The sequence below is a fragment of the Candoia aspera genome, chromosome 13, assembly GCF_035149785.1.
Source record: "Candoia aspera isolate rCanAsp1 chromosome 13, rCanAsp1.hap2, whole genome shotgun sequence".
NCBI classification, from domain to species: domain Eukaryota; kingdom Metazoa; phylum Chordata; class Lepidosauria; order Squamata; family Boidae; genus Candoia; species Candoia aspera.
The window spans coordinates 21,188,855-21,212,418 of NC_086165.1; the positions used below are offsets into that span (position 1 = coordinate 21,188,855).

General features: G+C 38.9%; 1 protein-coding gene across 2 annotated transcripts in view; it reads left to right on the forward strand.

Moving 5' to 3' along the window:
- PIAS1 (protein inhibitor of activated STAT 1) overlaps nucleotides 1-23,564 on the forward strand; it is a 73,577-nt gene that overhangs the window by 41,477 nt on the left and 8,536 nt on the right. For both annotated transcript variants that reach the window (XM_063313862.1, XM_063313861.1), the window contains exons 3-7: nucleotides 3,645-3,729; nucleotides 8,152-8,199; nucleotides 10,859-10,949; nucleotides 11,832-11,966; nucleotides 23,147-23,252. In XM_063313862.1, the coding sequence (XP_063169932.1) occupies nucleotides 3,645-3,729; nucleotides 8,152-8,199; nucleotides 10,859-10,949; nucleotides 11,832-11,966; nucleotides 23,147-23,252 (465 nt within the window). The remainder of the gene's footprint in view (nucleotides 1-3,644; nucleotides 3,730-8,151; nucleotides 8,200-10,858; nucleotides 10,950-11,831; nucleotides 11,967-23,146; nucleotides 23,253-23,564) is intronic.

Genomic DNA, 23,564 nt, shown 5'->3' on the forward strand with positions numbered 1-23,564 from the left:
GGATTGATGAATACACAAGCAGTTCTGTGAAGCGCAAAAGGATATTTCATGTTAGATTAGAAAAGCAAGTAGAAACGTGCACTTGGGTCAAGTTTGGTCATCCTAGCTCCACTGTAGTCTCCAAGATTGACAAATATGGGTCCTGTTATTTGCAGTTGAATATGTTTTGGAATGAAAAATCTAGATTCAAATCAGGAAAAAAACCTTGCATGCATAAAAGTAACTTGAAACCAATTGTAAAAGAAAGCTTGCCAATGATAGCCTGAAGTATAATTGTAGGACAGAAGTGGATTGTTGATGCTGCACTTACATAACCTGCTTGTTGTGGGTTGGGAGGTGGGGGCTGAGCTACATTTCACTCTACAACCTCCTCCTCCCTCTTCTTTCTTGCACAGCCAGCTGCTGGGAAAGAGAGATCACCTTTCTCAGAGGTCTTAATTGCTTGGAACTTAAGGATTTAGGCTGAAGGAGGCCTTCCCTTTTTCTGGAGGGCTAGCAGGAGGCCTCAGCTCTTAATGCTGCTGGGATGTGCAGTGGGGTGAATGGAAGGGAATGCTTCTGACATGCGCTCAACCCTGCCGCTGTGCTCTGAGTCAACATACTGTCTTCTATAGGAAAGCCAGTCTGTGCTGTGAGGCCCACTAAAATCTGGGACCCCTTGTTTGAAATACAAAGAATATTTAATTTTATTAAACTATAAACATTTGGCAAGCAGCTGCTTTTAATATATTAGCAGGCAACTCGTAACTTTGCTTAACCTACACAGCAATTTATTAGGAGAATTAAGAAATACACATTTGCCAAGAATAAAAAAACAGGTACAATTTCATGCTCTGTGGTAGGATTTCCAAAAATATAAAATTTAGTTGAAAGGGCTTTCTGCTTGCTTCCCTACTGAGTATGGAATTCCAGAATTAATGGAAGAATGGCTTGTTTGCATGCAATCTCTTTAGTGTTCAATATCTGGAATTTCAGACTTAAGCTTGTATTTTACATTTTGGCAGAGGGTTTCCACTTTCTTTTGTTCTGAGGTTCCTTATGTTTACTTTTTATAGTATTGCATAGATTTTTTTTCTGTCTTTCCCCCATTTTCTCTGCTGCTTCTCACCTGGTTCACTCTAAGCATAACAGACCAGGAAGGAGCTGTCATGGCTTTATGATGGGTACTTAAAATACAAAGATTGACTTGGCCATAAAATTATTTTTGAAATTGTCCTGAATGCTAAGAGATTTTGCATATAAACTGTGCGTTTTCCAATGTATTCATAAATACTGCATCCATTCTGCAGGAGCAAGTCCTCTGTCCTTGGGTGAGAAGGACATTCAGTGGCAAAAAAGCCTGCAAAGGTACTATAGTTTGGGGAAAATAAGAAGCCTTCCAGATGGCTGCCTTTTTCCATGACTCTACTCAACAACTGCAGGGGGGAAGAGTTGATTACAACCACAAAGGCAGACTAAAATCAAAATAGAGAATCACTGTCCTAGAGTATGTTGATGTGGTTTCAAGGGTATGAAGGACAAATGGAAACTAACAAAATTGATTTGTTTCTGTAAAAGTAAAAGTTGGCAGACTGCTCTCCTCGTTGAGTAGTATAAACCTGATGAAGCTAGCCGGTGTTATTGGCCATTACTGGTGACCATAATTTAGCAGTGCTGGTGGTATGCCACAAGCTATGTATATTTATACAGTTATACAGTGCAGCAAAGATGGAGATCAAGCAGTGTTAGAAAATTATGGTAAGATACAGTAGTGCTTCTCTCAGATTTATATGCATCTCTTACTGACTTAATAAATGTCCCATAATGTTACTCTGGATCTAGGTCCTTCTTTTCGTAGGAAGTTCTAATACAAATATAATGTATAAAGCAAAAGTACTTCCTCATTTTATTGTACCACAAAATACTCCAGCAAATAGTGATTTTGTGATACAATTTATCTTGAGTCAATGCCGTAAGCTCTTAATTATTTAGCAATGGCCAATTTGCAAGGAAAGATGGAAAGTGCTCTCAGGTAATAACTAGAATTGAGGACCACTGGAATTGAGTTGCTTGGGACAGACCAATGCATGTTCATCCAAGACTATGTGAGAACCTTTCTGAATGGTTAACTGGATTTTTTTTTCAACTCAGGAATATTTTAGAGGAGGAGCATTTCAGTGATCTATTTAGCCTCTGGCTACAGCTGGGGGCAGGACAGGTCATTAAATGTTTGTTTTAACTGAAGGTAATGGACATATTTAATACAGTATATGTAAATTATAGTAAGAGGATACTTTGGTTGTTTGCTCTCAAAAATTTATATTCAGATTTCAAGCATTGTTCCCTATAGTTATAACTGCATCTCTTAATCATAAACTGTTCTAATCTTAACGGTATCTCTTTTACAAAAATATCCACAAACCTCTCATAAATACATGTGTAATATTTAAAGCATATATGTTTGTGTTTATCACAAGAGTCTGTTTTAATGCCTCTTAAAAGCAGAGCCTACAGGGATCACACTGGGCCACCACCATTCAGACTGGTCTTCAGGCAGTCGTGCATATTTTCAGTCTTATGTACCTTACAGGGCAATTGTGGACATAAGTTATTTCTCTTCTTCGTATTTTATTTTGGTTTATACTCCTAACAATTTAGCATGCTTACTTACTTATAAGGTAGAACCCCCAAATAATCTGCAGTGTTAAAGAATAGTTTTTCCCCCCAAAGGACTTCTCATGCATTTTTCAAAGAGGAATGGTTTTGGTATCAGAGTCCTGACTAACTTCTGTTTTGATGCATAATCATTTTTAGTGATACATTTCGCTTACTTTCCTTTTCCCATTAAAGTCAGAATAGTTATTTTTGTTTTTTCATCCTTCAAATATTACAACTTGTTAACCTAGCTTGGTTGAAGATCTGCTGTCTCACAGGCTCTCAACTGGGCTTAGAAACATGGTGAGGTTTGCAAATCTTAGAAGAAAAAAAACCCCTTTCTGTCCTCATCCTTTACTGAAGCTTGCAGAGAAAAAGAAAGTAAACGTTGTGCTCTTCTTTATTGTATTTCAATTAAAATAGCCTCTTATTAGTTGGTGGAACATAATCCCCTTTGGCTCTGCTAATTCTTCCTTGTTTTGTTCTACAAGCATTTGTTTTATGTTATGAGAAGAGATAATTTGTATTTAATGACTCACACTTAATCAAATGACTTGAGACTTCAGGATGTAAATCAGATCACTGTGAATGAGTTGATATGTTTCTGCACTCTCAGTCATGCAGTGAATATATACAGTATGCTGAAATAATAAGCCACATGAGTTAAAGCTTAAATGCTTAAGATACAGATTCCCCCTCACAATTACTCTTAATTCTTCTGTCACTCAGAAGACTTTACTTTGCAATCTCCATCAAACTGTCTTTTTTTTTTTAATGGCTCAGTATGTCAGGTTTTGGTCCATTTATTTTTGCTGTTTCTAATATAATTTTTGAAACAGACTCCCAATTCTTTTGCAAGGTAAGTGTATATTCTATGAGAAGTATCAACCCCTAGAAGATAATATAAGGCTGGGTTGATGCCAAATTTTCTAAAATGATGGCAGATTTATCTTTATAAAGAAAAATAGTCTTTTTCATGTTCACTTAATTTCCTCTTGGCTTCTCTTTAGCATCAGATAATAGCCAGCGATTTCGGGAAACCTGCTTTGCATTTGCCCTGACTCCACAGCAAGTGCAGCAAATCAGCAGTTCCATGTAAGTGGTTATAACACCATTTTAGTGCAATTCTTCTGTAAACTGTTTAAGAGGTGTATTTGTAATTGTGGGAAGGACTTTTTAGGTTTTAACATTCATAATGAAGGTGAGGTAGTCTTGGGGTATAATAGAAGTGCAGTGTAAAGCTTTAATATTTAAGGAGCAGCTTTGTGGAATGAGCAAATGAATAGAGATTTGGAGGCAGAACTGGATGGGAGGAATTTTAGAACGTGCATAAGCATCATTCTAATGTAACAGGCATTTGGAAAAGAAGTTAATTCGAAGACTGGTTCTGAATTGTTGGAGATTTGAATTCAGCAAGAGCCGATCTAGAAGATGTGCTCCTGAACATAAGCAGTGTGCTAAAGAATATTGAGAAATTGTTGCAGAACATCCCATTTTAAAAATAAGTCATTCATAATATAGTTGTCTTGGGCACAGAGTATATAGGCTTAGCCCAGCTGTTAATGAATGGTAACCGACTAAGCATTACACCTATTTGAAGTAAAAAGATTAAGAAATACATGTCATTTCTATCTAAACTACATCTTGAAGAGAGGAAAGCAAGGAAGAGCAAGAGGAAGTTGCCTTTGGCTCTTAAATATAGAAACTTGTTGAACGCTTTGTAAGCATAGATAAGGAGAGAAACAGAGGGAGGGACACATGTGAAGACTCTTCCCCTTATTTACTTCTTGCCATTTTCCCTAATGGTCCAAAGAGATTGCGCAATCTCCAGTGCGTCTTCCCATTGTCTCAGTCATGCACTTGCAACTCCCATCTTCTCTCAGAGTATCTGGAACTGTTCTCAGGCAGTGGCGTGGTCACTGCATTAGCCACCACTGGTTCTGTAGCACCGTGCTGCACACTGATTAACTCCTTGCTCTTGTGCATCCCACTTAACATGAATGTTCTTTACTCTTAAACTAATCCTTTCTTTTTATAAAAAATTGTCTTTAAAGATTGCTGTAGGCATGGGTTCAGTAACTTCGAAGTCCTGTAGCAATTTATAAATTCATCTGGCGTCAGCCCTTCAATTATACCTGGCTTTGTGACTGGCATCACTAACTGAAACATACTCAGCCCCAGTGGAGAACAGTGGTGTAGTAGCTTGCTTTCTGCCGGACTGATTGGTCTACCGTAATAGAGAAACACGTACAGTGCTAGTGTGTAGATTTGCAGTCAGCTCTTCCTTTGTTCCAGTTTATGTCCAATTAACTCAGAGTTGCTGCTTGCTGACAGTTTTAACTTCAAATCAGCAGTGCCTTTCTTGCACCAGGTGGTTCCACAGTTGTCATTTATAAGGGAACAATACCCCTTACCTTGCTGCTTTTTCCCATTTCTCAGCATCATAAGCTGGCAGCTTTGGGTATCTCCCTCCATCTCTGACTCCTACATCCCTTTCCTCTTGACAGGTGTTTGGGGGTTGGGTCCCTTTGCTAGGTCTCTGTGAATGCCTTGACTGTGGCTCATGCTCAGCTGCTCCTTGTTGTAACTTCTCCATTTGCAGCCTGTACACCTCAGCTAACACTCAGAAGTAAGGCTGTAAGGCTGGCTTGGAAGCAGAGAGAAGGATTGTTGTGGAAGGGTTGGCAGCTGGCAGTCACTGGGTTCAGATCCTGATGCTTTACTCCAGCAGGCCTTACTTTGTCATCAGAGAAAATTACACTCATAATTTTCATCTTTCCCATGGATGATCCAGGCTCCTGTGTCCTAGTTGCATATCCAGTCATGATGCCCTGTTCAGTTCTACAGTCCAGCCTCTCGCTTTTCACTTTGAGAATGTAAGCATATCCTTTAGATCAAAGCATTCTAGTGTGATTTAAACTGGGCTTTCTGTTAAACCACAGTTCATAAGGAGTGCCTTTTTTTTGGATGTTGTGGCTAATCTGTTTTTGCTGTAGTTAGCTGTTGAAATAGTTTCTCCCCACCACTTTTGATTGGTGCTTGAGTCAGTTTGCATAGTTGAACATATGTCCAACAGTCAAGAATTCTTTCTTATTGCTAATAATAAGGTTTTTTACTTGTAAGCCGCTCACTTACATAGTGAGATGGGCGACGTATAAATTTGATCAATCAATAAAATAATCCATTTTTTCTGGTATAAAAGGAATATATTTCTTATCAATAATCCCATTTTCCTTTAAATAATCATAGATCTGTTCACCTGTAAATTTGGATCCATTATCAAAAACTGCTTTCTTTTCAGATTTATTCCTTACATAAGCAACAAATCGTCTGAATTTGTTGAACTCTTCCGCCTAGTGCCTTGTCAGATAGAAACAACAAAGATAGCAAGCTTCGACCAAGAAATTACAGATACTGTTTTCTCCATTTGATTCAGTGATCAGGGTATCAGAGAGCGTTACAGATTTTCTTAGCCAGTTAGATTGCAGCTGTGCTGCATTTTCTAGATTTTCCATGCTGGCTACATTTTTTGTCTGGCATTTTTGAGGATATTTCCCATATAAACACATAGAACAGCACTGATTGGCCGATTTGCAATTGCAGTTTTGAAATTTATGGCCAGTTCTTCCCTTTGTTTCTGCCTGGTTTGCTTTATATTCCAGTGGTCTAGTTTTTGTGCCAGAATTCAATGCAATTTCTCTATTTACATTGTTTTATGAGCTTTACAAGCTCAGCTTATCAAAGAATTCTCAGCTCCCTGGGGAATCCACTCTGAAAAGTCTAGGCTCTAACTTTGTTCCTTTCAACAATGAATCTCCAGCCTTACTTGTTACTGAACAACCTCCATCAACAAATCCCACTCCGTGTCCCTTTATGACTTGATACATAGTAAATTGGAGTCCAAATCTGGGGAGTACATTACATTCTTAACATGCAAAGCAATTGCCTCTTTATCACTCGGTGTGCATTTTATTGTAGCCTCTTTAGTCCTTTGCAAACTTCCTTGCCACTACATCTGCCCTTGCAGCTTCTGTTAAGATCAACAAAGACATCTTTGTTTTTAAACTTTGGAGCAGTTGCTTCTCTATGCAGGTAACTGAATTCCACTTGCCACCATCTTTGATGGCTCTATCAGTAAGATTTCTCTGGAACATCCCCTGAGAATGCAATTTCCTGAGAATGCAATCTTTTCCTACGCTCTGGGCTCCACCTTCTTCTCCAGCCTTTTCCCACCCTGACCATTTCTCCCTCCCTTGAGAGAGAAAATTCTTGGTTACTTCTCTCACTGTTTGCATCTCTAAAACACTATACAGTTTTTGTTTCTTTGTGGGTAAGATGCCCTCTGCTCTGATCTGCTTTTGTAGATTAAGCAGGGTTTTTCTTTAGATTTCAAAACAGAGCTTTCTGTTTGCTCAGCTAATTTCTCTGTTCCCACTTGAGATTCCTGCTCATGTATTTTGGATCTTATTTTGGTACATTAAAATGTTGGAGCAGAGGCAGCAGAAGGAAAGCAACCATAACTTCATCTTGCAACTCAATGGCATATTTTTATAATGGCATATTTTTAAGCAGCCTCCTCAGGTAAAGTTTTTGGCTCATGTGGTATGAGATGCTTGCGCCATCTTTCATTCTTAAAGAATGCATTATTTCCATAAGACACACACTAGAGCCTATGCATGGTAAATTCTTTTTAATTTGCCCCAAATCTGTCTTGCATCACTCACTTTTGCTGATATGCACAAGCACATGGCTACTTACATATCCAGAGATATGTGCATAGGCCTTCTGCTTTTGGATGTTCTAAGCTCTTTTTTCTTTATGTCTAGAGGGTCATAGTGTTTCCATAATCCAGAGGTGTTCAAGAATATGGCTCATTCTTCCCAATCCTGCCTTTTGAAGATAAAAATGTTTTGGGGCACATTGCCTTATGCTGCCTCATCTTTTCTCCTTGTAGATGCTTGCCAAAGGCTAACAACAATAATCACCAGACAAAAAGCCCTTGCTATCTAAGTGGCCTTTCTGCAGTTGTTTTGCCAATCCTGGGATCTCTGCACTTACTTTTGTAATCTTCCGTCTTAGTTACCCAGCAGTCCACTAGTCTGGGCCACATACGGTGCCACAAATGCAATCAAAACTCTATTTTACCCCAGGCATGGTCATGCTATTCTATGCAGGCTGTTTTGCATGTCAATATACCATTGCCCACATTCCACTACTAACTGGGAGGCACATGAGTGTACTAATCCACATTCAGGGTATGTGCGTTTTCATAATTCAAAATGATGCAGGAAGCATATCAAAGCTGTTTGTCAATGAATTCTGTTCAGAAGGTGGGCAGGGGTGGTTGAACAGGGAGGATGGAACCTGGGTCTGGTAAAAGTTGCAGTTTGCAGTGTGTTTGACAGTGCATCAACTTAGTTTGGTGATGGCATGTTCTGTTTCAAGCTTTCTTGTTTAAATCATGTAATGGATTCTTTTAATGAACTGTATTTAATCAGTGTCTAATGTCTTTGTTAGGGACATTTCTGGAACCAAATGTGATTTCACTGTGCAGGTCCAGTTAAGGTAATTGTTTTTCCTATAATCCAATTGCAGTATGGTGCTTCCCTTCTCCCTCACATTCTGTACCAAATATCATGTCTGCAACCTGCTTAAATTATGCAAACTGATAGTAAGCATGCATACAGATGCTTCCCTTAATAATTTTATTCTATTTTCCTTATCTTTTTCTTTTCAACCCTATAGCAGAAGTCCGTCTTCCCAAATCTTAACCTGTCCGGTTGTTCTGGACTGTCTAATCATCTTCAGTCTATACGTTGTGCCTAATCTAGCTGTGGATGCTTAGTCCAATGGGTCTGAAGGACACCAAACTGCAGAACAAAAGATAAAGTTCTATTGCTTCACCTGTTGCTTTTATTTGCCTGTAGCAGAGAAATTGTGTATTTCTTTGATTAATCTTATCATTATCTGCTGATGGAGGGCTTGTACCTCCATACGCTGTCTGTACCTTCAGGAAGAGGATGTATGAGCAATTGAGAGCATCTGATGCAGTTCAGTGGCTATTTTTAAATTAACATTTAATTGCAGTGATGGAGTTTTTCTGTAAGCTATTTCGTACTTAATTCTTTGCATAGCAATTTTAACATTTAAATCCATGCTGAAGTTTTAAACGCAGCATAAAAGAAGGTGGCTAAGCAACTATCTAAGCATAGCCCACCTTTCTTCCTTTGATTTGCCAGCTGTAAGTATGTTTATTTATTGATTTATAATTAAGGCAGTCCTTATTTAGTGGTTACCTTGTTTAGTGACTTCACAGTTACGATGGTGGTGAAAAAATAACTTTACAACCAATCCTCGCATTTACAACCTTTGCAGGTCTGTAAAGCAAAGGAAAACTGAAGTAAGATCATAAGCACAGTTACAATTTCACTTAGTGAACACTTACCTTAACAACTGGGTTGCTGGTCCCAATTGTGGTCATTAAATGAGGATAACCTGTATGTGGTTTGTAACCACTTTGCTCTCTTAACCAATATTTGTAAGAAGCTAGAAACCTGCTGCCTCATGAATTCTGCAGCAGAATTGTGTCCCTTGAGACCTGATTTTTGTTTTGCCAACATCTTGGATTGGCACTATCTCAGACCCCAGAGGAGACTCCAGCTCATGCTGTGTTGAAGGATAAGCATTGACAGGGAACACATAATTGTAAGTATAGTGGAGCTAAACTCTAAGCTGGAGAATCTCACTTAAGGATGAACTGATGCAGCAGCAGAGAGGGGAACCAAAGAATTGGAAAGACACTTGGTGGTTTCCTTAAAACTTCTATAAAACTTGGCTGTTTTCACAGAGCAAGCTTGGGTGAAAGGAGCACAAAGTGTGTGGCATCATTGGCTGTAGTTGCTGGAGTTATATGCAGGCTTTCTTGACATGGCTCAGAACTTGGGATGCAGGCTTTCTGCAAAGTGTCTTCCTGATGGATGAGATATTTCTCAGGAGCCATGGAGTGTACATGAAGTAATCTCACCCATCCACCCACAAGGGCTCCACTTGGTTCTGGGGCAAGGGCTGCTTTAGAAAAGTGTTTCTTTTTATGTGCATCACTGTTGCCCACCATTTAAATCAAGAGGGATGTCTCTGTATGCATTGCAATGGGCTCTGGATAAGTAGGGAAAACCTTTGGTTCTTTATGGAATGAGTTTTTTAAAATTTTGTATGGCTACTTGAAGGATTGAAGGATTGACAATTTGCTTGATACCCACAGCCTAATTTCATGCAAAGTTAACCTCATTTTAAAGCCCTTTGGAAGAGATCTATTCAGATCTCTGGTGGAAGGTATGTGTGCCCTCCCTGAAGCCAGTGCATGGAAGATGAGAGAGTGTCAAAAAGAAAGAGAAGTTGGTGTTAAGTTGCTTTGAACTCTTGCCCCAAATACTGTTTCAGCCATGGCCTCTGGTACATAAACGTTGAGGTGGTCCAAGCTGCAACTGAGAACAAGTTAATCCACCCTTGTTACCCAAATAATTCTGTTACTTCAAACTCTGAATAGATTTACCATTGTTTGATATAATTTAAAAAGCAAATTTATCTTAGTTTTTTTTTGTTTGGTCTGGAGAAAATATAAGTAGTAAAAATGTTAAGATCAGCTGTTCTACATACACTTTCCATTTTGAAAGTATAGTATTGTTTTTTATACCTCTGTCCTACTTTTCATCTAAGAAATCCAAGATGGCATCCATCAACAACCCAATCTCACTCTTTGAGTGAGATGGGCGGTGATGAAATTTGAAATATAAATAAATAAATAATGAGCTATCTAAGCCAGGATTCTCCAACCTTTTGGCCACTAGGCATATTTGGAATTGCGAGAGCATGTTGTATATGTTACAGCTACCTTAGCTGTGTTAGTCATACCCTCAATCACTTACCTGGTTTTATGTGCAGTCACAAAGCAAAAAGTCAGATGGAGCATGGAACCTAGAGAGCCTTAAGGGTGGTGCCTTTAAATCTATTTTGTGGGCTAAGAGGAGATGATTGGCTTAAAGTTGCCCTCTAATGTTGTAACTGCAAGAAGACATGATATGCCTCCCTCCAGTCTTGGTATGATACTATAATACAGTGGCTCACAGGAGATTGTGATGTGTATTAAAGGTATGCCTCTCTTAAATAATTAAACCTTGGAACAAAATGTTACATAACATATAACTGAACTTTGTAATATCCTTAGGTTTTGCTTATCTGAAACCAGTTGCCCACAGGAAGATCACTTCCCACCAAATCTTTGTGTGAAAGTTAATGGAAAACCATGTAGCCTTCCTGTAAGTATCTCTCAAAATTTGACTACTATAGTCTTTTGTTTCATTAAAAAAAAATCCATGTGGGAACTGTGTAGGTGGTTTGTGGCATAATGAGATGGAGAGTCCTTATAGTGGTATTTGCATTCAGTGATGCATTTGTTGACATGCAGAAGTAACCTGAGTTATTCTGTTTCTTCTGCTTACAGTTCTTTTGAGGGAAAGTCTCCTGGGAGTCAAGCTCAATTTCTGGTGACATTACAAACATGACCATTTAGCTTTTTTGACAACAGTATGGAAGTGGTTACTATTCCCTTCTTCTAGGATTCTTTTTTTTTTTAACTTCTCAGTCTAGCCTATAATCCTGGGGTGCCCTATTGGTCTCTCATCCCGTACAGATGGGTTTTCTAAGTTGTGCTCACTTCCTGGTGACTTCATGGACATGTTCATTGAGTCTTTTTTGGCAATTAAGTACCAGCGAAGCCTGATCCTGCTTAGCTTTTGAGCCTAGGCAAGGATGGCCAGGTCATCTGTTTCAAACTCTCTGTGTATATTAAGTGGGATTTGGAAAAATTAAACAAATACACAAGACCTTGATTTTTCTCATATAATAGAAACAAATTCCATTCAATAGGGCCTGGGAATTTACTTTCTTCTTCAATACTGTCTTGGCTTTTTTGTAATATGAAATGAACTGCTGGTCTTTGACTAATTATAATTATCCACCGATCTCCCCACCTTACAATGGGAAGTTGTGGGTGTCTGCATCTCGGCTTCATTCCCTACTAACAAAAGGGACATAATTACCTACTTCAAAACTGTTGTGGGCTCAAGCAAGGTCATAAAAAGGAAGACTTTGCTTCACATTGTCATTGTCATAATGGTGACTTGAGTATGGTGTTTCAGGGCTATCTTCCTCCAACTAAAAACGGGGTTGAACCAAAGCGACCAAGCAGACCAATCAACATTACATCGTTGGTGCGACTATCCACAACGGTACCAAACACAATTGTTGTCTCTTGGACTGCAGAAATAGGAAGAGTGAGTAATATTTTTGCTACAAAGCCAAATTACTGGGAGAAGGGATGGTTACATACAGTCAATGAATCAAAATAGCTTTGTCAGAACTTAATGATTTCAAGAAGTACTTCTGGGGCCTTTTATGTATTGGCTATGTCTTAGTACACCTTGGCATCAGTTAGAGAAGATGGATGTTGTGAGGGGAGGCTTGGATAATTGGGCTGAGTGAAGGCTGGCTAGCCAAAAACTCCAGTTGCATGTATAAGCAAAGGAAGGGACAACCCGAATAAAGCACTATTTAATTACTTGCCCAGTTGTCAGATGCAATGAGGAATTGATGTGAGTGAATGAAGGATCCACTCCTTGTTAGTCAGGTTGAAAATAGTAGGACTAAGTAAACCTGCTGAGGCTTCTGGTGCAGTTCTGGTCATTTTAAGAGTGCCTTCTTTAAGACTTTTTGATGTAACAGTTGTTGGGCAGTGGAACCGATTATCAAGAGAGATGGTGAGATGCTGTTTACTCATGTGGTCAAACAGAGGCTGGCCATGTATCTGTTGGAGATGCTTAAGTTTGGATTTCAGCACCAAGGGGATAGATGACTCTTTCCAACCCTGTGATTCTACAATACCAAGATTTGCTCCTAAAGGCTAATCTAGTAATGTTTCTGTCAGGTCCCTTCATAAAGGTTAATCATGCAGGACTGGGACTTCCAGACATTGGCTTTTCAATCGAAGCAAAGAGATAACCGTCTTGTTCTGCTCTCCCTGTTGTCTATCAGATTTCTGTAAAGCTTGTTGGAGGCAAGTTGCTGTTTTATGGTTATGCTGGCAGTATGTTATTTGATTTTGTCTCTTGACCAATTTTGTCTCTTGGCCAAATTGAACCTTTGAAGGAACATGATAGAGCTCTGTATAGGTTTGATATTTACAAATTGTAGCAGCTTAATAAACAGTGTTCAGTTTAGAAAAAGAAAAAAGGAAAATGGAAAACATACACACGGCCAAAAGTATTGATATTCCTCCCCTAAGAATCCCAATTAGCTGTGATATAAGGTGAAACTGACACAAGGAAATAGCATCCACCATTCTTCATTCCATAGTTCATAGACCTGACACTTTGCTTTTGATATACAGTATGACTTAACAGGTAAAGGTAAAGGTTTCCCTTGACGTAAAGTCCAGTCGAATCCGACTCTAGGGGGCGGTGCTCATCTCCGTTTCTAAGCCTTGGAGCCGGCGTTGTCATAGACACTTCCGGGTCATGTGGCCAGCATGACGACTCGGAACGCCGTTACCTTCCCGCCGAAGCGGTACCTATTGATCTACTCACATTTGCATGTTTTCGAACTGCTAGGTGAGCAGGAGCTGGGACGAGCAACGGGAGCTCACCCCGCCGCGCGGTTTCGAACCGCCGACCTTCCGATCGACAGCTCAGCGGTTTAACCCGCAGCGCCACCGCGTCCCCATATGACTTAACATATTCTTGTAAATAATAAAATAGATGAAAATGGCAAGGACTATACTCTGGGGACTATGGAGTAAAGAATGGTGGATGCCATTTCCTTGTGTCAGTTTCAACTTATTTCAGGTCAAATTGGGAGTCTTTGTGGAAAAATGGAGGGATACCAATACTTTTGGCGCTCTCTCTCTCTCTCTGTGTATGAGTAAGTTATGGTGCTTATTGTAGAATTGTGAAATTGGACTGAAATGGATTCAGAATCCAATCCAGGCATTAAAAAAAAAAATTGAGGTATTTGGGCTTAGGAAAACACGGCTTTTAGTCTTCAGACTAATTTTTTAAATCAAATCAAGTCAAACCAAGTTTTATTTTGGTCACTGATTATACATAAAAACCACCAACTAAATGCATGTACCAAACAGACAACAGAAAATACAAGCAGTCTTCAAATAATATTGTCAGTGATCCTTCTGACCAATCCCTAATGAATGCGACATGCACTCAAAACAAATGTGGCAACTTCCAAATGACTTCATTGTGTTGGTTGGATAAAAGATACAAAACATAAACCGTATCAGGCTGACTTTGGCATTCTGTTAGAGAGGGGAATGTGTAATGAGTATCCTAGTACTTACAATAGAATAAAATATGAACTATTATTTCAATTACTCTGCAGCCACATGAACCTATCCTTTCTGAATATTGCAGTTTCATATACTTGCCTGGGAAAGTGCTGCATGGTGCACAATGATGTGCTAATGACAGCATCCTACAGTATTTTGCACAAGGAACTGATTTAAGAACCTAGCTGGAGTCTTGGCTTGTAATCCTATTTTTTCCATATAAATTTTATGAAAAGTTTTAAAGAGAACAAAAAAACCAACACAACTAATAGAGAATAAAAGAACAAAGAGAGAGAGAGACAAAATAAGAAACAAAAGTGCAGAAAAAAGGATAAGAAGAAATAGAATAGAAAGAAGCTTCCAGTTTCCTTTGCAGCAAATACAAGTATTATTACGAAGAGATTACATCTCTTACTCTATGGTTATTAAAAGAAAGCTTACTTTCGTCTATTATCCAATTTTTTTTCTAATCATCAAAACCACAAGTCATAACTGCACTTTTTTCTGTTTCATGCAAAGTCTATAAGGGGTTTCCAGTCAGCCATAAATATAGATATTGTCTTTTCTCTAATCGAAGTAGTTAATTTAGCCATCTCTGCAAGTTTTATCATTTTCACCAACTCCATTGTGGGTAGTGTCGAACCTTTCTACTTTTGAGCATGTAATAATCTCGCTGCAGTTGTCATATTTAAAAACAAAGTGCCATGTCTTTTTTATTTTATTTTATTTTATTTACTTATATTTCATATTTTGTCACCGCCCATCTCACTAAGAGCGACTCTGGGCAGTTTACAATAAAATTAAAATAACTACAGATTACAATAAAAGCAAAATTCTTCATAAAAAATATAAATATAAAATATAAAATCCAAGATGGAGAATTCAAAGATCTTGATTTAATATATATAATTCCCCGGGGCCTCTTCTAGCTGCTTGCCCATTAGTCCCAATAGAAGAGCCTGTGGTTTCAGTTGTACTTTAATCCTTAAAATCATCTGAATTAAGGTATGTATTTGTATCCAGAATTTTCCAGCTTTTTTACACATCCACCAAACATGATAAAATGTCCCTTTATATGTTGTTCACACTTCCAGAAAAGATTCGAAGTACCTTTATACATTCTAGACAATTTCTCTGGTGACAAATACCAATGATACATCATTTTATAAAAATTATCTTTAAGAATAGAACATAATGTAAATTTCAGTCCGTTCAGTCACATATTTTCCCACTGTTCTATTTGAATATTGTAACCAAAAAATTTAAGCCCATTTTATCATACATTTTTTCACTACTTCTTCTGTCTCATATTTCAACAAAAGTTTATACATTTTACCAATAACATGTTCATCATTAGTACATAATTCTGATTCAAACTCAGCTTTACATTGTTCAGAACCATAAAATTTTTTATCCACTTTAAATCTTTCTAATAATTGTACATAAGAAAACCATTGACAAGGATATCCTTTTTTTTTTAAAAAAAGAATTTTATTAAATTTCAGAAAAAGATAAAAGATAGAGAAAAACAAAAAACTACAAAAAAACTAAAAAGGTGTGAAAACACAAGAGAAAAATTTTAAACTGATAACAAAGAGAAATGACTTACGACTTTAAACATCAAGGGTATACAGCAATTTCCCATAATCAATGCCTTACTCTATATTAAGCCAAAATCACATTATTTCTCCAAGTCAACCCCTTAGCACATTATAAAAATCACTAAATACCATTGCTCCCTCCCTTTATATTAAAAGAAAAGAAAAAGTATAAATCACCTAATCAACTCCCCCCACCAAAAAATAACAATTACTTAATTATTCTCTTCCTACTACTATTCTATACCTTCCTGTCTACTATAATAAAGATCAAAAATAAAAAGCATGTAAATTGTCTGCCATTATAATTAATAATAAATGAAACATGAATTAATATTTTTTAAAAAAACCTTAATAATCATAATCCCAATCATTAACGATAAATAAAATCATCCATAGCCAAAAGACCATCCAGATAAATATTTTTGGTCCCTGAACCCACTTCAAAATACACCAAAACATTTACCTATCCCCATAATAAACACAGAGCTATTTTCTTAAAGAAATCAAACAGACCAGCTGCTCCCCTCACAAATACAGACTTCCCTTCAAAGCATCTCCCATACATAATAACCCCTTCTTTTCCATAACATTTCACCAGAAAGTCAAATTCACTCATGTCTTGCAGCTCAATTTCTCCATTTAAGTTCTTCAATTCAGCATTGTCAATTTCATCCAGGATTTCAACAGAAGACCCAGTCTCACTCTTAGGAGAGACATTTCCATTGCTGTTAGATTCTTCAGTTTCATCCCCAACATCCCCAACCAGATGGCACATTTTAGACCACATATTTTCCACAATGCTCTGAATGTCTTGCATAATAACTTGGCAGGAATCAGAAAAAATCTGCTTAATATCTGCTTTAATATCTCAATGAAAGTCAGAGAAAGCCTGATTTCTATGTCTGAGGCAAAGTATTGGTGCCCCCTGGATTCTCAACTGGCAGAAGTGAAAGGTAATGGAAAATTTCCAAACTGAGTTAAGATAAGGTAACAGACAGTTGCCCAGAGAAAGTAGCTGCAGGAAAGTAAAAGTTCAGAACTGCAGACTCAACGTGTAGGAAAAAAGCTAAAATATTCAAAATTAGCACAGAAATAATAACAGGGAAACAATAACATGCTCTCAACCCTCCTTAGTATTGGATGGAAAGCAAAATCCAAAGCTTAATTTTTTTTTTAAAAACCCACAAAAATAACAACAAGCACCAAGAGAGATCACTTCTCCTTAATGTAGAAAGCCTCTCTTAGGGTAAAAATACTTTAAAAAAATAAATTGGGTGCTTTAGAAATGGGGTGGCTGGACTTAATGTCCTTTAAGGCTGCAGTGCGGCTTGGAAATGGTGACGTCCCAGCCTCCCGCCAAAGTCTTACCTGTTGATCGCCAACGCTGTTTGTGATATCCTGGCTGCAACTCGCTGTCTGGAGGACAAATGGGTCAATTCCAAGCATATTCCTTGGTTTGGAAAAATGCTCCTGGGCTTCAGGAGAAACCAGCCTGAGCCTGAAAAAACTGCCATGATGCCAGTTCTGCCCACAGAGCTTGTGGGCAAAACTGTTCAGTTCACTGTGTTCCTACCGGACGTCCGACAAGGATATCTGTCCTGACTACCAGGAAACACACTGAGACAATGACTTGGTCTCTAATATTTAATACTTAACAAGAATACTTAACAAGAATCCTAACAAACTGAGGAAGCGTGGGAAAAACCCAGCCATATAAACCCCAAAGGTTAAGGCGGTCCCGATCTGTGTCTCTTTGAATGGCTGAACAGTTCCTCAGTGCTACGCATGCGCTTGACAATCTGGGTGGGAGCCCCCTGCTCGCCATCCTTACTCATGACAATATCCTTCTGTTGTCAAACCTTCTCTTGATTTTATTTTACAATCCCCTTGAGAAAATTCTAGTACATCACGGTTAACTATTTATGTTTACTTATCATCACTCATCTATAAAATGCTTCTTGCACTGAAAGCCACAAAGGTGTTTTTGGGCAGAACCTGAATTTATATTTATTCCATACTCTAAGAATGGCCTGCCTGACATAATGGTTTTTGAAATCTACATTAGCTTTGTCATACTGTAGATACCCATGCCACTCAAATCTCAGATCGTGTCCTTCTAATTCCAATAGTCTTCTATTTCTTAACAATATCCACTCTTTCATCCGAACTAAACAACAGGCAGCAAAATATAATTTCAGATCTGGTAGACCCAATCCTCCACTTTCCTTTGCATCCTGTAATACCTTATATTTGACTTGTGGTTTTTTCCCCTGCCATACAAATTAAGATATATCCTTCTGCCATTGTTTAAGTGGTATATCAGTTGTCAAAACAGGTATTGTCTGAAACAAAAATAACATACTAGGTAAAATATTCATCTTAATCACAGAAATTCTACCCAACAATGACAATTGTAGTTTGTCCCAACTTGACATATCTTTCTTAACTTCATTCCATGTCTTAATTTAGCTATTTTGAAATAACATACAATTCCTATTTGTCATAGTTATACCCAAGTGTTTTACCTTCTTCTCAATCTTAAAGCCTGTTTTTGTCCTAACTGCCAGGAAACACGCTGAGACAAGGAACTGGTCTCTAATGTTTTATTGCTTGTACATAACAGGATTCCTAACAAACTGAAGAAGCGTGGGGAAAACCCAGCCATATAAACCCCAAAGGTTAAGGCGGTCCCGATCTGTGTCTCTTTGAATGGCTACCTAATTCCTCAGTGCTACGCATGCGCTTGACAGTCTGGATGGGAGCCCCCTGCTTGCCATCCTTACTCATGACAGTTTTATTCATCAGTTCTGTTTGATCTTGTATCTTCATGTTTTTTGTTAACATCTTTCTCTTCTGTTTATTAATCTTGAAACCTGCTAATGGCCCAAATTCTTTTAATTTACTCATTAAAAGTTGTATTCCCTTTAAAGGTCTGTCAAAACCAAAACCAGGTCATCTGCAAAAGCTCTTAACTTGTATGGCTCTTTTCTCATCTTTATGCCCACAGTCTTCTCATCTTGTCTTATGTCTCTACTCAACATTTCAAGAACCAAAATAAACAAAAGAGGGGACAAGAGGGGCTTGTCTTGTTCCTTTTTGGATCTCACATGGTTTGGTTAAATCCCCATTAACTCGTGCTGTCTGTGAAGTACAAATTTCACCCATTTTATGAATTCCCTCCAAAATTCCTAACTTCCTAAACCTTAAATCAAGAAAGTCCAGCTCTTGTTCTCAGTTATTGTGAGACAAGCACTTGTGACTTTAATAGCCATAGAATCAACTGGGGATATGGCGAAATGAACAGCGATGGAGAAGAGGTGGAGTTCTGGTCAGAGAGTAATGCCTTTACTTACTCTAATCCACGATGCCAAACTCCCAGCCTCTTTTAATAGTGGTAGGTGGAGAAGAGGGTATAACCCTGATTTGATTTTTGTGGGTAACAGTCTTAGCAGCCAATGCACCAAGTGGGTCGGGGATCCGATCCCTCACTCACAGCATAGACCCTTAATATGCGAGGTGCATTCTGTTATTAGGCCAAGAAATGGTCCGTTTTGGCGTCACTTTAACTTTAAAAAAGCGACTTGGAGGGATTTCTCCAATGTACTTGATTCTGAATTGTGAAATATTAAACCATTACCATAAAACTATGATCTTTTTGTTAAAGCTGTAAGCCATGCGTCCAGACAATCCATCCTGAGAGGGTGCCAGACCCATTTTGTATCAGGACTTTCTCCAGGTATTATGCCTCATCTTAATAACTATGTTAGAATGTTTAATGAAAACCCATCCTCTGAAGAAACAAATGAAGCTGGTGATAATATAATGCTGCTCCTCGTGGAATCTTGGAGGGAGAAATGAAAGGCCACCCTGGAATCAATTGATTTGACAAAGAATAGCCAGAAGGGTTGGAAACTCTTAAAGCATCTGAATAATGATCCAACTAATTCATGCCAATATAAGAACATTACGGCAAACCAAATAGCTCATCAGCTGTTGTTAAATGGCAGGGTTAAGGAGAGACTTAAGAAATGCAGGCTTCCAAGGGCAACGGAAGGGGAGGCCAGTGCTTGACCTCCCGCTTTGACAGAGAACTGGAAACAGCAATTCGAGATATGAAGAATGGAAAAGCTGCAGGATTGGACGATATTCATGTTGAACAAACAAAAAACTTTGGGGATTTCACTAAGCAACAGTTGCTGTCACTTTTTAATGTATGTGTGGCCTCCAATCGTATTCCGAAGATCTGGAGGAAAGCCTGGGTTATTGCACTTTTGAAACCTGGAAAAGTACCGGATGACCCAAAGAATTTTCATCCAATTTCCCTCCTTTGCCATCTTTTAAAACTCTATGAGAGAGTTCTTCTAAATAGAATGCTGCCTGCTGTTGAGCTGATTCTTATCCCCCAGCAACCTGGTTTTCGGCCGGGAAAGTCCTGCACAGGCCAGATACTTAATCTCATCCAGCATATAGAGGATGGCTTTCAGTTAGGTTTAATCACAGGAGCTGCTTTTGTCGATTTTTCTGCGGCTTATGACACAGTAAATCATAGGAAGGTTCTCTTGAAATTATTTAATATTACACACGATCTTGCTTTAACTAAATGCATTGAGGCAATACTTGAGAATCTACAATTCTTCATTGAATTCCAGGGAAAAAAGAGTCGGTGGAGAGTTCAGCGGCATGGTCTCCCACAGGGGAGTGTCCTTGCCCCCCTGCTATTCAATATACAGTATATACTAACGATCAACCCGTCGGTCCTGATACATTGTCCTTCATCTATGCCGATGATTTGGCACTTACCGCTCAGGGAATTAACTTCAAGGAAGTGGAAGACAAGCTCATTCTGGCTCTTAAGAATATGTCTGAATATTATAACGAGAATGGACTAAAACCTAACCTGTCAAAAACTAATGTCTCTGCATTCCACCTCAAAAATAGGCAGGCCAGATGTAGGCTTGCTATTATCTGGGATGGAATGAGTCTGGCACATTGTGAGACGCCATGTTATCTCGGTGTAACACTGGACATTAACCTTTAAAAGACATTGTTGCAACTTAAACCAAAAGAGTCTGGCAATGGAATGTCTGCAAGAAAACAACAAGGCTCAGAAAGCACCAAGGACTCCACAGTTCAACCCTGAGCTACAAATATTTGCTTCGATTGGTACCACATATGGGCGTCAAACGCTCCAGAAAGCACGCAAATGGGAGAAATCTGCAGGTAGGCAAACTTCTACCAAAGAACAGCTGTTCTTTCTGCATGAATGCCTGTGACAGAATGCCCTGCCCTCCAGTGTCAGATACAAACCTCCAATCAACTGCACAGCTGGATGGAAGACTCTCAAGGAGAGAACAACACCCCCGCCAACACAAGCAGGGCAAGCCACGGTCTATAAACTGAGAGCAAGGCCCACTCCCTCTTTGCACTGAAGATGTTGCCGAGTCTGGCAATGAAACGTCTGCAAGAAAACAAGGCTCAGAGAGCACCAAGGACTAAAGCAAAAGATTTCCTCCCGTAATAATCTTCTCCAGAAGTTGGCTTGTACTAATTGGGGTGCTTACCCTACTACTCTACGCAGGACCGCCCTTGCATTGTGCTACTTGGGGGGAGAGTATGTCTGCCCCATTTGGAGCTGCTCTGCGCACTCTACGCAGGTGGATAGGGCACTTAGTGACACATGCCACATTGTTAATGAATGTTTATACCCCACTCCACTTGATAAATTATATATCTTGGCAGGAATAGCTCCACCAGGCATTAGAAGGAGTGTGGCACAAGGTGTGGAATATGGAAAGGTGTTACACTATCTGGCACACCCATTATTTGGCCAAGTACCTCCTACAAAAAGATTGAAGTCAAGAAAGAGTTTCTTAGACTGTACTGAGGAGATTGCTACTACACCTCAAACAGAACGATTAAAAAGATGGAAAGCTCAAGTAAAACAGCTTTATAATTGGATAGAACTGCTTGAAGAGTTGCCTGGAGGTTCGGAGGAGGAGTGGACGGTTTGGAGATGTTTAAACAGATTGCGCACTGGTTTGGCCAGTACTAAAGATTATATGGAAAAATGGGGCTTTCTCCCTGAGGGCAAGGACATTTGCTGCGAATGGGGCAATATTCCAACAACGACCCATCTTTTACAGTGCCCTTTGGGACCGACATGCCCACAGAGGGCCTTATGGATCGGAAACACCTCTGCCATCAGTGTGGCCCAGCGCTGAGCTAGAGTTATATAAATTTTATATTTTTATTAAATGTTTTTAACTTTTTAACTTTTAATTAATACTTTCCCCCTTTCTACTTCCTGCACTTCTGACACAAAACAAGATGAGCACCTGTGACTGTCTAAGGTCAGTGTTTCACAGCAGTTGTGAACCAGCGACAGGAAAGGCTGATAATGGCACAAGATACTCTCCCAAGAAACTGTGCTTTGACCCTGTTCATCAGGAGAATCAACAGAATACAGACGTGAACTAAAATGTGTGGAATACCATCTAAGAATCAATCTTGAACGGAAGGAATGACCGTGGGGACGCTCCTGCCCACCGCTTCCTTGTCACAGATGAGATGGCTCTGAAGATGAATTTTTCTGATAGTAGCAGTAGCTAATTCCCTATGAGTGAATTGAAAGACACGTTGTTGACACTTCTGACGGGCCGTCTTTATCTAGTAAATTAAAAATGCACGTATTTTAAAAAATACTTTGAAGGGAGATCTATTCTTAACTTTAGCTGTTTTCTGATAACCTTCATATTTAGTTTTGATATTTTAATTAAAAAGATTTCAAATTTATACATACGCAACCTGACATGTCAGTTCCTTTTTAATGTAATGATAATCTTAAACATATTATAAAGAAATGCCTGTGTAGTCAATATTTACAAATAAGAGACATTGTTCTAATCCACGCAGTAGATTAGGGGAACCTCTGATTTGTCATGTAATGTGGCTTCTGGCACCTCTCCATCTGATTTTCTGCTAAAGCCCAAGAGGAAGTCTTACCATATAAACCTGTCCATATCTACTCTAGTCCTATTGAGTATAATGGTGCTAACTCCTACATGAATTATATTACTTTGCAGTCCTAAGGCATGGCAGGTGCTGTATTTGCACATAGCATTAAATCAGAACTCAGGAAAATTGTGGTAGTTTTGTAGTTTCTCCCAGACCAAAATGAATCCTGGTATCTGGTGCCTGGACAGTACAACAATTCATGAATCTTTGTTTGGATGCCATACTCAGCTCTCAATTCCTGGCTAGTCAGATGCTTTAGTTGCAGGAGAAGGAAAGCTGGAGCAAATGGACTGCTTACGTCTATGTAGGACGTGCATTGTATTACTTTTTTCCACACAAAACCTCTACATGTCTTCTAAGTGCAACGAATAAAATGACTTTCATCGTTTACCATATCTTCCAAAAGCCAGTGAATTTTGCTTCTGATTCCAAACTTCATTGGAATTTGGAAATAATAAAAAGATGCATTCCTGATACTTAGTTCTTTCTTGTGTTTTCCCTGCAGACTTACTCTATGGCTGTCTACCTTGTCAAACAGCTGTCCTCTACGGTGTTGCTACAGAGGTTACGAATAAAAGGCATAAGAAACCCTGACCATTCAAGAGCACTAAGTACGTCTACTCTACTCTATGCAAGTTCCAAATACGAAATACTTTCCAGAGAAAGACACTGTGATAATGGCCCTCATGCGGACTGAGCAGCTCCTTTACCGCCAGCATTGGCCACCTCCTACAGCTGGAAATTGGGCCAGCTTCTTTTTACGATTCTCAAGGTGCCTAAGTTGTGCACTCCCCAATAACAGCCGCACAGCGAGAGATTCCATTTTCTGGGGAGGTCAGGTCTGTTTTTCTCAGTCGAGTAAGAACATCTTACAAAATAGGCCCTCCTGAACTATAGCAACCACCTCAAAGTGCATGCTTTTT